The 12866-nt window shown below is 42.1% G+C and overlaps 1 protein-coding gene across 3 annotated transcripts in view; it reads left to right on the forward strand.

Annotated features, from left to right (window-relative positions):
* Positions 1–5794: 5794 nt before the first annotated feature.
* The window catches only part of Alg14 (ALG14 UDP-N-acetylglucosaminyltransferase subunit), a 73496-nt gene continuing 66424 nt past the window's right edge, over positions 5795–12866 (forward strand). For all 3 annotated transcript variants that reach the window (XM_055628315.1, XM_055628316.1, XM_055628317.1), the window contains exons 1-2: positions 5795–6033; positions 11561–11712. In XM_055628315.1, the coding sequence (XP_055484290.1) occupies positions 5898–6033; positions 11561–11712 (288 nt within the window). In that variant the 5' untranslated portion in view covers positions 5795–5897. The remainder of the gene's footprint in view (positions 6034–11560; positions 11713–12866) is intronic.

Consider the following 12866-nt stretch of genomic DNA (forward strand, 5'->3'; position numbering starts at 1 on the left):
TAAATTCTCATTTTAAAACTAATTTCCTGGGGCAAGGGGGGACATTTCTGGGGTAAAGGGCTTACCTAACATTTGCAAGGCCCTGCCTTTGATCCTCAAAAAAGGAAAAATACATCTCCTCAATTCCAAATTCTTCATCTTTTATCCAATATGAACATTTCCCATTTAGGAAAAATTGGAAGTGCCTAAAAGGACTGATTTTCTCCATTTTTCAGTCTCGCTCCCGCTCATTCACAAGTGCTTTACAGCATCTATGAAGCCATGGAATTCTGCCTTTGTTTAGATTCCCGGTGACTGACAAGTTCCAAGTACCTGACCTACTTACCTATCAGTGACTCATATAGGGCTGGCTACCGGCTCATCATTTCCTTCTCTTGATTTCTGTGGCCTGTTGCATTTGTTAACTTTTCTCTTGCTGTGATAAAACACCAAGACCAAGTTGACTTACAGAAAGAAGTGTTTATTTGGGCTTATGGTCCAGAGGGATAAGAGTTCCTCACAGCAGAAAGGCACAGCAGCATTAAGCGGGCATGGCCCCAGGAACAGGAAGCCAAGCGTTCACAACTAGCAAGCGTGAGGCAGAAACAGCAACCGCAAATAGGAGAGGCCTTTTACTCTCCAGGACCATCCACAGTGGTAAGACTTCCTCCAGCAAAGCCATATCACCTAAGCCTTGGAGGGCACCAACTGGGGAGCAAGTGTTCAAATGCCTGAGACTATGGGGAACCATTTCTCATTCAAACCACTACACCAGTCTTTCCTGATTCTTCTTCTTCACCCCTCCTCCCCCCCACCAGGAGTTTTCCATCTCCATTTCTTTGAATTGCTCACCCTCTTCTCCTTCTCTAAGAGGCAGCAACCCCAGACTCTATCCTGTGCTATCCAATACAGGGTCCACTAGTGTGAGAATTGGTTGTCAGCCTCACAGCACCTAGACTCCCCTAAGGCACAAGCTTGTGTCTGTGGATTCACCTGGACTGTAGGGGCCACCATTCCAAGGACTTAGTCCCAAACTGGATAAACCAGAGAAAGCAAGGTGAGAACTAGCAAGGATCTCTCTCTGGTTCTTGATTGCAAGTGGCACAGGACCTCACACTCCTATTGCCATGCTTTTCCTGCTTTTCCTACCATAACGGACTCTACCCTCAGGCAAGCAAGCCAGAATAACCTCTTCCTTCCTTGGGTAGTATTTATCAGGCATTTTGCCACAGCCATGAGAGAATCAACTAACACAACCAGCCAACTGTATCTGTTTAAATTTAAAATAACACGAGACAAAATTAAAAGTCACTTCAATTGCACTAGCAGCATTTCAAGTGCTCAATGGGCACATGTAAAAAGTGTATAACACAGATACAGATAATTCTATCATCACAGGCAGTGGTACTGGACAGGACTGACCTAAACTCTCCAGTGACCTTGCCAGCTCCACAGTTTACAAGGCATCATTAGAGCCCTAAATTTATACCTCCAATCTGACCCAAGCTTCAGATTTGTACATAAAACTGCCTATTTCAGGTAAGTACTTGGGTGTCTTAACAGGCTATTGGAACTAAACTCAAAAAAAAAAAAAAAAAAAAAACCCACTTATTTTTCATTCTCTTCCACCTTCCTCCACCCACAAAAGCTTTTTCTCCCGTTAGATGACACCATCTCACCTGGGTTTTAAAAATATGGTTTCTTAATTTAAAAAAAAAATTATTTGTGTTTGTTAGTGTACATGCTTGTGTGTAGGTTCTTTTTTTTGGGGGGGGGGAGGTTGGAGTTTGAGGGAGGGTTTCTCTCTGTAGCTTTGGCTGTCCTCTAGCTTTGGCTGTCCTCGACTTGCTTTGTAGACCAGGCTGTCCTCAAACTCACAGCGATCTTCCTGCCTCTGCCTCCCAGAGTGCTGGGATTATAGGAGTACGCCACTGTGCCCAGTGTGTAGGTTCTTGTGCAGGCCAGAAGAAGGCACCAGATCCCCTGGGGCTGCGGCTACATACACAGTTGTGAACGGCTGGATAGGGGTGCTGGTAACAGAACCCTGATCCTCCTCAGGAGCAGTGAGCCAACTCTGAAGCCTCCATCTCACAAAGTTTGAAACAAAGAAAAAAAATCTGCTGTTACCCTGGTTCTTTTTTTCATCTTCAATATCTAATCCATTCATTTTATTAGTTTCATACATAAAATATATTTCAAATCTATCCTTGGCTACATCCTGGCATGTACTCCGGTCCATGGTCCACTGTCCTGCTTATATGGCATACCCTGCTACAACAGTTTGCAGCCCTTCGTGGATGCCTAATAAATATGGTGACTAAATGGACACATGTAATCCTATAGAAAAGTGAAAAAAAAATCCAACTTTGTAAAAAAAAAAAAAAAAAAAAACAAAAAAAACTCGAAAATATGTCTGAATAATAAATATTTGCTATAGAAGCTTTAGGAAATTTTTTTTGCGGTGACTATTTTATTTATTTATGCCATTTATTTATTTATTTATTTATCTATTTATTTATTTATTTCAATTTTTTTCACTTTGTATCCCCTTTGCAGCCCCTTCCTTGTTCTCCTCCCATTCCTACCAACCCTCTTTCTTCTCCCTCTATGCCCTTTCTCTAGTCCCCTGATAGGGGAGGACTTTCTTCCCTTCTATTTGACCCTAGCTTATCAGGTCTCATCAAGGCTGGCTGCATCATCTTCCTCTGTGGCCTGGCAAAGCTGCACCCCCCAGGGGGAGGTGATCAAAGAGCCAGGCACTGAGTTCATGTCAGAGACAGACCCTGTACCCCTTACTAGGGAGCCCACTTGGAAACTGAGCAGTCTATGGGCTTCCTTTGAACAGGGGGGTCTAGGTCCTCTCCATTTATGGTGCTTGGTTGGAATATCAGTCTCTGTAGGCCCTTCTGGGCACAGATTTTTTGGTTCTGTGCTCTTCTTGTGGAGCTCCTGTCCCCTCCAGGTCTTTCTATCCCCTCTACTTCCATAAAGATTCTGGCACTCTGCCCAAAGTTTGGCTATCAGTCTCAGCATCTGCTTCCATACGCTGGTGGGTAGTCTTTCTGAGGTCCTCTGTGTCAAGGTCCTGTCCTGTTTCTTGTCTTCTACTTCTGATGTCTATCCTGTTTGCCCTTCTGAATGAGGATTAAGCATCTTCCTTAGGTTCCTCCTTGTTGTTTAGCTTCTTTAGGATGATAGATTTTAGTATGTTTATAGGAAATAATTTTTTTCTGTATTTTTGAGAAGCAGTTTCATGCAGCCCACATGGACCTTACATGTACTGAGAGTGACTTCGAATTCATTATCCTCTTTTCCCTACCTACCTCCCAAGTGCTGGTATCAAGTGTATGAACTACCAAGACTATCTCAAGAAACTGCAGTGAACATATTGAAGAATAATCATTCCCAAGACAAATTCATTGGGTGGTGTGAATCACATGTTACTCATTTTGTCCAACCCTGATGTTTTCTGTGCTTTCCTGGAGCACCAACTGTTATCAATGTGTCAGTTTGACTCACCTCAGGAAAACTCTTGTTGCTATTTCTTTTGGCTCAGCCTTAACTTCCCCAGTTAGCCCATGATAGCCTACTGACCTCTTGATTATATTCAACACATTCTATCAAAGTCCACTTCTCCTAGCTGTGGTCAAACTAGATTTTTTTTTTCCACTTTCCACAGTTATAGGAGTTGTAGTAATGAGGCGACGGGAGGGTGAGGAAACGGAAGTGTAATAGTATTCTTTCCATAGTAAGTCTTCCTTGCTCTGGAGCGTGGGGCCTGGAGCCATGCAATTAGCGTATATGCCTGCCATCTTCTGCACAGGTGTCAGCTTACAAACACATATCTTCACAGCAATCCAAACAGCACAACTGCCTATGAAAACAACCCCTTCTCCTTTAGCTTCTCTCTGTACCTACCCTCCATACAATGACCACATACCGTATCAGAATTTTATGTCTCCTTCCATTCCTGTCTCCACCGGCTTAAGGATCTGTTTCCTTTTGTGTACGGGTGATATAAATGCAGCTTAAGTGAGTGAAAGAAAGTCTCCCATGAGGGATTTGGAAAAGATGTATTTCCCTTAATACAGACCTGACGACAACATAACTAAGGTATACAACTCCATGTCTTCCCACTCATATCCTCTTTTAAGCATGAAGCCATTTTGGAGAACAGCAGAGAAGGTGGTGGAAGAAAACAACACTTTGAAACATTCCTGAGCCACTCTTTTCATTTGTGGGTATTCACGTGTGTATATAATCAGGAGTGCACATGTGAGCATGTGAGGAGGTCAGAGGTCAACATTGTCTTCAATTGCGTCTCTGCCTTTTATTTTTAAGGGTTTGTTTTGTTTTTATGAGCATTTTGCCTGAATTATTCCTGGGCACCACGTGTGTGCCTGCAGAGGTTGGAAGGAGGGTATCAGATCCCCTAGAACCGGAGTGGCAGGGGTTGTAAGCTACCATGTGGGTGCTAGGAGTTGAAGCTGGGACCTCTGGAACCAGCACCTGAGCCATTTGATATAAGTCTAAATCTATGGCATTCTTATTGCATCCAAAGTTGACACTGACTCTAAGTCGACAACAATGGGTTTTCATCACAGAGGTAACCATAGGCAAATTAACTTTTGTGTGATCTATTTCTCTATTTGCAATGCAAAGAATAACATCTATTTAGGACCCGATTGTAAAGAATGAGGTTAAAAGGGATGGATGAAAGAGCCCACAGGCAAAGTGTTGTGACCTTGACAAGATAAAGATACAGTCAGGAAATCTCCCAAGCCTACCTGCTGACTCAGGAACAACATACCTGGTTTTATAAGATCATAGGGAGCCTTCCTGAAACTTCTGTATCACTTCCAAAAGCATCCTAGACTCCAGGTAAATATGATAATCAATCAAAATTGAATTTAACAAAGGAATATATGCTGTAGCATTCTTAGGCAGCAGGAATTAGGATTTCTGGTTTTTAATTCTAGACCTGACACTATTTCAAGCTGTAGCACCTTTCTGGACTTGCCTATTCATCCGTATGCCTAACCTATCTAACCTGAAGGAAAATAAAATATGGTGTCAAGAGGTTTTATTTTGCTGTAACTCCCTTAGGCTAGGTAAACACAACGCATGCACAACTAGGGTTGGAGAGGGCATTAGCAGCCCATCATTTCAGTGGACAGCGGGAAGAGTAACCAGGAATACTTTATATAAAGTTAACTATTAGCTGCAGGACTATGACTTCCTCTCTTGCTACCTGAAGCCAAGGAGCTTCCGCCTCTTTCAGGAATATGACATAGTTTTAAGGATCTGGTCATAGTTTAAGAGCTGTGAAATTGTCTAGAAAAGTAAAAACATGAAATGTTGGGAAAGGGCAAATTTGAATGGTTTCCCCTTAAGGGCATGCTTCTGACTGGTTGAAGAAAATTCAGTTCTGTGTGTTTTGTAGGAAGAAAAAAGGAAGTGATCCCTTGAGCCTCAGTCTAAAGCTGGCAGGGCTGGGGCAGTTACTAATGCGGGTATTAGTATACCCGCATCACGGTATACATAGCCTGACCTCGTCACTGGCGGAAATCAAACTTCTCCAGCACTTAACTTTCCAATTTCAGTTTAGGCCAACACAACTGCGACACAAAACCTGGTAAGGACGGTCATAACCTTCCCATGCGGCCAGGCTTCAGGCAACTGCAACTAGCTCCGCCCACCACAGACAAGCTCCGCCCACCGAGACACGAAGACGTGTCGCTTTGCGTTACCCAATCGGAGCACACTTCTGAACTTTGACCGCCCAACTCCAAGCTCCGCCCAGCGCAGACAAGCTCCTCCCAAAGAGAGGGGCAAGCCTTCGCGTTTGCTGTTTAGCTGCCAGCTCGTAAACTTTGACCACTGGCTCCGGAAATACTACGCATGCACCGCCCCTTTGAATGGTGAGCGTTCTGATTCTAGCTGCTGCAGCGGTATCCGTGGCGATATTGCTGGCGGTACGACTATGGCAAGTGCTTCGACCCCTTCACGTCACTCCCCGAGAGTCTCTCAGAGTCTTGATAGTTGCCGGATCCGGTAAGTATTCGGAGGCCGATGGGCTGTGTCCGGGACTGCAAACCCCAGAGTGCACCGCGACTCTCTATGGCTTTCTTAGCGCCTTTAGGAGCGGTGCACGCTGAGATTTGTAGTTTCCCTGCGTTTCCGGAACTGGTCACCCCAGCCAGGGAAAAATGCTGGTTAGCTGACGCCACCCAGCCGCCTTGTCATTAAGACAAGTTAAGTCCTTACTACTTGTCTGTAATTAAGCCTCTCTGTAGTGTACAGCTTTCTAACAAATAATTAGCGACGGAGTACGCTGAGGCCTTTTGATGTCGATACACAGTTGCCCTCTTTGCTGCCGTGCGTTATTAATCTAGGCCTTTTGTATTTAAGAAACGTGAACGAGACAGAGCTGTTGCACTTATAAATCTGCGAAGTCTTTGAAGATAAAAAGAAGTGGACACTTTGTAGAACAGTCCCTTCAGAGTGACGGGGTGCGAGCAATAAACTGTCTAACTAGCTGTGTAAAAAGTAAAACTTAAAATTTTAAATGAACAGTTTTGACCAGTGTATAGTCAAGCACTACTCGACTTTACTTACACAACCAAGGTGACAGCCGATCCTATACATCAATGCTATCTGGAATACATATGATATAGCCTGTTGCTCCAGGAGCAGTAAAACAAAAATAAATCAAACCTAACAGGACGTGATGCAGCCAAGAGACACAGTAAATTCTTTTAAGGACAAACAGTTTTACAGTAAACTTTTAAAAATAGAACACGCTAATAAAAATACATAAACCAGTAATGTAGTTGTATATTATCATTATCAGGTGTTATGCACTGTATATAATAGTGTATGTTGTACTTTTCTATAAGATAGGCAGCACAATAAATTTGTTTATAAAGCCCTACAAACATAGAATACCTTGGGCTATGTTATGATGGTAGTCGTGTCACTAGACAATAAGGATTGTTCAGTTCCCATTTAATCTCTTGTCACCAGTCAAGTATACTATCATTGACTAAAATATTATGTGAAATGACTACATACACACACACAAATAATATTTATGATATAAGCAAATATGCCAAACTTACATGCAATTATAATTCCTTCCTTACTTATATTTTGAAAGGCCGGACACTACCCTGAGCTCTGGGAAAAACAAAAACTGAAAATAGAAAAAAACAAAACAAGTCTCACTTGCCACAGAAGCACTAGGAAAAGGGCAGAGATACTGTGGTGCACGAAATAGGAAAGCTAACAGGAGATGAAACAAATGAGTAGTTGCCACACAGAGAAGGACTAAAATCTCGTATTAATTATATAAGAAGTACCAAGTTTTTTCAAGTGTGATGCAAAGTCACTGGGGACTTTTTGAACAGAAGTAAAATATTTATCAGTTATTTTTAGAAGGAACATACTGGATGTAGCGTTGAAAATAGCTTCAAGAAGAAAAGGGAGAGGAAGTGGGGATGTGATCTATATAAAGCTGTATTCATAATTTATGTGAGAGAGTGGCTTGGAGCAAGATGGCAGGAAAGAAGTGATTGGACGGCAGGAGAGATAGCTCAGCAGTGAAGAGTCTTTGTTCTCGCAGAGGACCAGAGTTTGAGTTCCAGCACCCACATGGTGGCTCACAGGCGTCTATAATTCCCAGGGATCCTGTAGGGACTGAGTGGAGTCCTGAGTGGATGAATATTGTTGATACGATCGTGCCCTGAAAAAGACTGCTCCCCTACAGAGGCTGCTCCTACAGAGCTAAGCTTGCCTCCTTGTCCAACTGTATATAACAACCCTGTTTCCTTGTAATATCCCTGCTTTCCTGTTCAGCCGTATAGAGTAAACACTGTGAGCTTCTAGGGTCCTGCGGTTTCTTCATCAGAGAGCCCAGACCACGCAATCCCAGCCATTCTGTATATGTGTCTGCATGTCTGTCTTTTCTTTATTCCCTCACTACCCAGTTAGGTCAGGAGCTGTGCAGAGCATGGCAGGATCCTCCATCCTCTTCTAAGTTCCTTGGTCTCCAGGCACACAAATGGTACACAGGTATAAATGCAAACAAAACCTTCATACACAATAAATACACATTTAAACATTAAAAAAAAATAAAGAAGTTATTGGATGCCGGGCGTGTTTTAAGGTCTATGGAATTGTATTTTATCAGTTAATAATGATCTCCAGTATGTTTCTCTTTTAAAGATTTGTTTTTCATTTGAGTATATCTGCATGTTCGTATAGATACCCATCTACTAAAATGACTTTATCCCTCTTATTTTAAAAAAGATATTTTTTTTATTTATGTACACGTGTGTTTGAGTGATATATATGTGCATGCGTGCCTACAGAGGCCAGAAAAGGTAATCAGATTCCCTGGAACTTCAGTTACATGTAGTTTTGAGTAGCTTAAAGTAGGTACTGGGAATGAAACTGAGGTTCTCTGGAGGAGCAGTAAGTGCTCCTAACCACTGCCCTCCCCTAAGATAATAAAAGAGTGAAATGGAACCTCAGGGACAGAGTCCATCATTTAATGACTTTATTTAGTTACCGGGTAAATCATTTTAGTGACTTTACTTAGTAGCCAGGTTAAATTTGCAGTGAGTGCGTTCAGTGAGTGTTCCCTTTAAAAAAATGGAAGGGAGGCTGGGCAAGGTGGGCCTTTAATCCCAGCACTTCGGGAGGCAGACGCAGGGGGATCTCTGTGAGTTTGAGGCCAGCCTGGTATACAAAACAAGTCCAGGGCAGCCAAGGCTACACCGAGAAACCATTAAAAACCAACCAACCAAACAAACAAACAAACAAACAGGAACTATTACAGCAAGTTTTATGAAGCTCCCATTTCATTGTGGATACTAGGTTTTATCATTAATTGTTCCATTTGTGGGGACAGGGATGGGAAACTACTTGGTCCAATCCTTTTTCAAGGCCCAAGATAAAAATACTAAAATGCGTATAAAGCAAGAAGAAGGGTTGCAAGTTATAAAGTAAACATTTGATTCTACTTCCTGAAGTTCACACTGCAGCTATACCCCCATCCTCCCTAATTCACTCTAGAACCTGGGAAAACAGTCTTTCTCTCATTAGAGTATCGGATGAGGAAAACCCGACATACTTCGTATAATTGTCTTTCTATGTGTTCATGTGTGAGTAAAACCACATTTTTGGAACAAAAGGAGATGGTCTGAAGGAGCTTTCTAAGTAAGAAAGGCAGCATAACCAGAGGCAAGGAGGATGTAACAAATAGGAAGACTGAAGCAAACAGTGAAGGGATTGGCCTGGCTGACCCCAGGAGCTTGTGAAATAAAATGGAAACACAACTGATAAGGAGTTTGGTTGGGTAGCTCAGATGTTAGAGGTAGATAGTCTTTCCTTGTAGTCATGATAGTTCTCCTGAAAGAAACTACAGGGTAGGGGCAGTTGGCCTCTTTCCTAGAAGTGGGTTTTGCATCCTCAGATCCAAAACACTTGAGAAAGAATGCATTTGTAATGAAGATACACAGATTTTTCAACACTATAGTATTCCTTCAATACTACGGTATACTAATTGTTTAACTAGCATTTATAGTATATTAAATAAGCAAGAAAATGTGTAGGAGGAAATGTGTAGGTTATTTATAGAAATGACACTATTTATTTGTAAAGAACTTGAGCACCTGGAGATTTTGGATTCAGTGGGGAACCCAGAACCCTGTATCCCACAGGTACTAAAGGGATGACTGTAATTGATGTTTTGTTTTGTTTTGTTTTGTTTTGTTTTGAGACAGGGTTTCTCTGGGTAGCCTTGGCTTTCCTGGACTCACTTTGTAGATTAGGCTGGCCTCGAACTCAGAGATCCGCCTGCCTCTGCCTGCCTCTGCCTCCCGGAGCGTTGGGATTAAAGCTATGCACCATCATGCCCAGCTGTAATTGATTTTTAAATAATAGATTTCTTTTTCTTTCGTTTTATTAATGTGTATGTGTGTGTGTGTGTGGAGGGTGGCGTGGGAGGTGTCATATCTTCTGGAGCTGGAGTTGTAGGCTGTTGTGAGTTACCCCATGTTAATGCTGAGAGCTGAACTCCAATCCTCTGCAAGAGCAGGGAGAACTCTCAACTGCTGAATCATCATCTCTCCAGCCCCGCCGTAATTGTTTTGTTTATTTGAGACTGGGTTTCTCTGTGTAGCCTGGCTGTCCTGGAACTCACTCTGTAGACCAGGCTGGCCTCAAATTTGCAGAGATTCACCTATGTTTGCCTCCTGAGTGCTGATTAAAGGCATGTGCCACCACACCTGGCTGTAGTTGCTTTTTAAAGTTATGATTTTGAGAAGAAAGTGTTAATGTTTTTTTTGATTGCAAAATTTAAGAAACGGAACATAGACTCCTTTGGTAGAACTGGTAGCAGTTGAAGACCTCTGTGTTGAGACCTCTGTTAGAACCTGAGGCAGTAGCTAACACTTTTCCTTCAGCAAGCTCACACCCTAATGTCAGAGCTCATTAAATTGCTTCTCCACACAGAAAGCGCCTTGTCTGGTCTTCGTCCTGCTTGCCTGACCTCACTTCACCCAGTGTTTCCTTTGCCCCATGAAAACAGCCCGCATCTCACTGTCCCATGCTCTTAATGATCCTGCCTCTGACTAAAGGTCTTCCCAGCTGTCATTTTTATATTTCGTCTTCTTAGCTTTTCTAGGGTCATTCTTATTTTGAGGGCATTGCTTTTTCATAGCCCTTTGTCATCCCATTTTAGTGGCTTTCCCCGTCCCCGGACTTGCATTCTCTTTATAAGTGTGTGTGTATCTTGCCCTTTCCTCTCCAGCTTTCTTGATTTCCTAAAAATCAAAGTGTCTTATACTTCCATGTACCATCTCATTTTTTTAGTGATAATGCTGTTTTTAATGCATTTATTATCATCTATATAAAAGCAGTACTTATATAAGGGAATAGGTTGTGTGTTTTGTGTCTTTGTTATTTATATATTTATTTGTGGGTTGTTTGTTTTTTTCTGAGACAGGTTCTCTGTGTAACCCTGGCTGTCTTAGAACTCTCTTTGTACACCTGGCTGGCCTCAAACTCAGAAATCTGCCTGTCTCTACCTTCCGAGTGCTGGGGATTGAGGGTATGTGCTACCATCACCCAGCTTATATTTTAATTTTAATTATGTTTATAGTGTGTGTGTGGGAGGAGTGTTAGCATGTGTGTGCCAGTGACCATAGAAGCATCAGATTTCCTGAAGCTGAGTTGCCCAATGCAGGTGCCAAGGACTGAATTTGGGTCCTCTACAAGAGAAGTACACCATCTTTAAGCATTGAGCCATCTTTCCAGTCCTCATTGCATTTCCTCTCCCTTCTTTTCTTAGATTTTTTTATGTGTACGAGTGAATTGCTTGTGTATATGTATGTGTACCATGTGGATGCCTGGTGCCTGTGGAGGGCAAAGAAAGGTCAGGTTTCCTAGAACTGGGGTTACCTGAAAATGGGTGTGAGACACAAGAACAGGAAGAGCCCTTAGCCACTAAGCTCCCTCTCCAATGGCTCCTCCCCATTGTGCTATTAACCCTTGGTCGTATTGTGTTTGTTTCTAGGTGGACATACCACTGAGATCTTGAGGCTGGTTGGAAGCTTGTCCCGTGCTTACTCGCCCAGGTATTATGTCATTGCTGAGTCTGATGAGATGAGTGCCAAGAAAATTCATTCTTTTGAACGTGCTCGGGCCAAGAGAGACTCTACTAATGAGGTGTGTGATCATTTCTGTAAGTTGCAAGTTGTACATCAAATATATCATCTCTGAAAATAATTCCATGGTATTTCAGTACCCTGCCCACAACAGGCAATAAAATTATACTGGAAGAGGATTAAGTATCCTTTACCAACAGAAGACAAGGATTTCTTTAAAATAAATCTTCAAATTAGAAGCGGCTCTATTCTCATACATATTATTGTTTTAGAGAAAACAATTTTTCATTGAATTTCAATTGTGAAAATTGTTTTGATTTGTAGTTACATATTTAAAGCATTCAGTAATATACTTCTTGGATCTCCATTGAAGTTCTCTATTAATGTGTTATATTTAACTTATTTATAATCTGTTATCACTTCTTCAAATCACATTTGTATTCACTGTTATAATTATTTCTGTATCTGCCATTTATGACTTTATTTTAGCTTTTTGTAGTTTTTTTTTTCCTTTCTTTTTTTTTTTTTTTTTTTTTTTCCTTTTTCTTTTTGAGACAGGTTTTCTCTGTGTAGCCCTGGCCTGGAACCCACTCTATAGATCAGGCTGGCCTCAAACTCAGAGATCCACCTGCCTCTGCTTCCTAAGTGCTGAGATCAAAGGTTTGTGCCACTACGGCCTAGCCTATTTTAGCATTTTAAGCAAAATTTAGTGATGTGAAAAAGGTGAAGTCACTTCTTTATGGAAGAAGAGTTGCTCCTTGTGTGACCTTCCATCTTTTTCTGTGGAAATTATCCAGCCATAGGGGCTGTATCAGGGAGCTCAACAGAGGAGAACAGATAAAATTCAGGCCATCAGAGTTTGGGATTTTTGCACTTGCAGACGCAGAGAATAAAAATCCATCTCTCTTTAGGGCAAGCGCTTTGCACAGGAGAAAATTGGGGGAGCCAGTGGCTTGTCTTCTCAATAGTTGATAAAGGCCACTTTTAGTCAAAAGACTAAAGATCACAAACAGTAGTAAAATGAGTAACTAGGTGGTGAGTGTGGTCTTCGTGGCTCTGGGACGCCGCAGTATCCCGTTGGCTCAGGTTGCATGGGTCTTCTCTTGGTTGGAAATTAAGATTCAGTAATGGAACCCTTCCCCTTCTCCCTTGAGTCTCTACCTCCACCACAGACTCCCACAAACACTAGCATTTTTAAAAGGTTGTTGTACCTTA

The sequence above is a fragment of the Psammomys obesus genome, unplaced genomic scaffold (assembly GCF_907164565.1).
Source record: "Psammomys obesus unplaced genomic scaffold, mPsaObe1.curated_primary_1811, whole genome shotgun sequence".
Classification (NCBI taxonomy): Eukaryota; Metazoa; Chordata; class Mammalia; order Rodentia; family Muridae; genus Psammomys; species Psammomys obesus.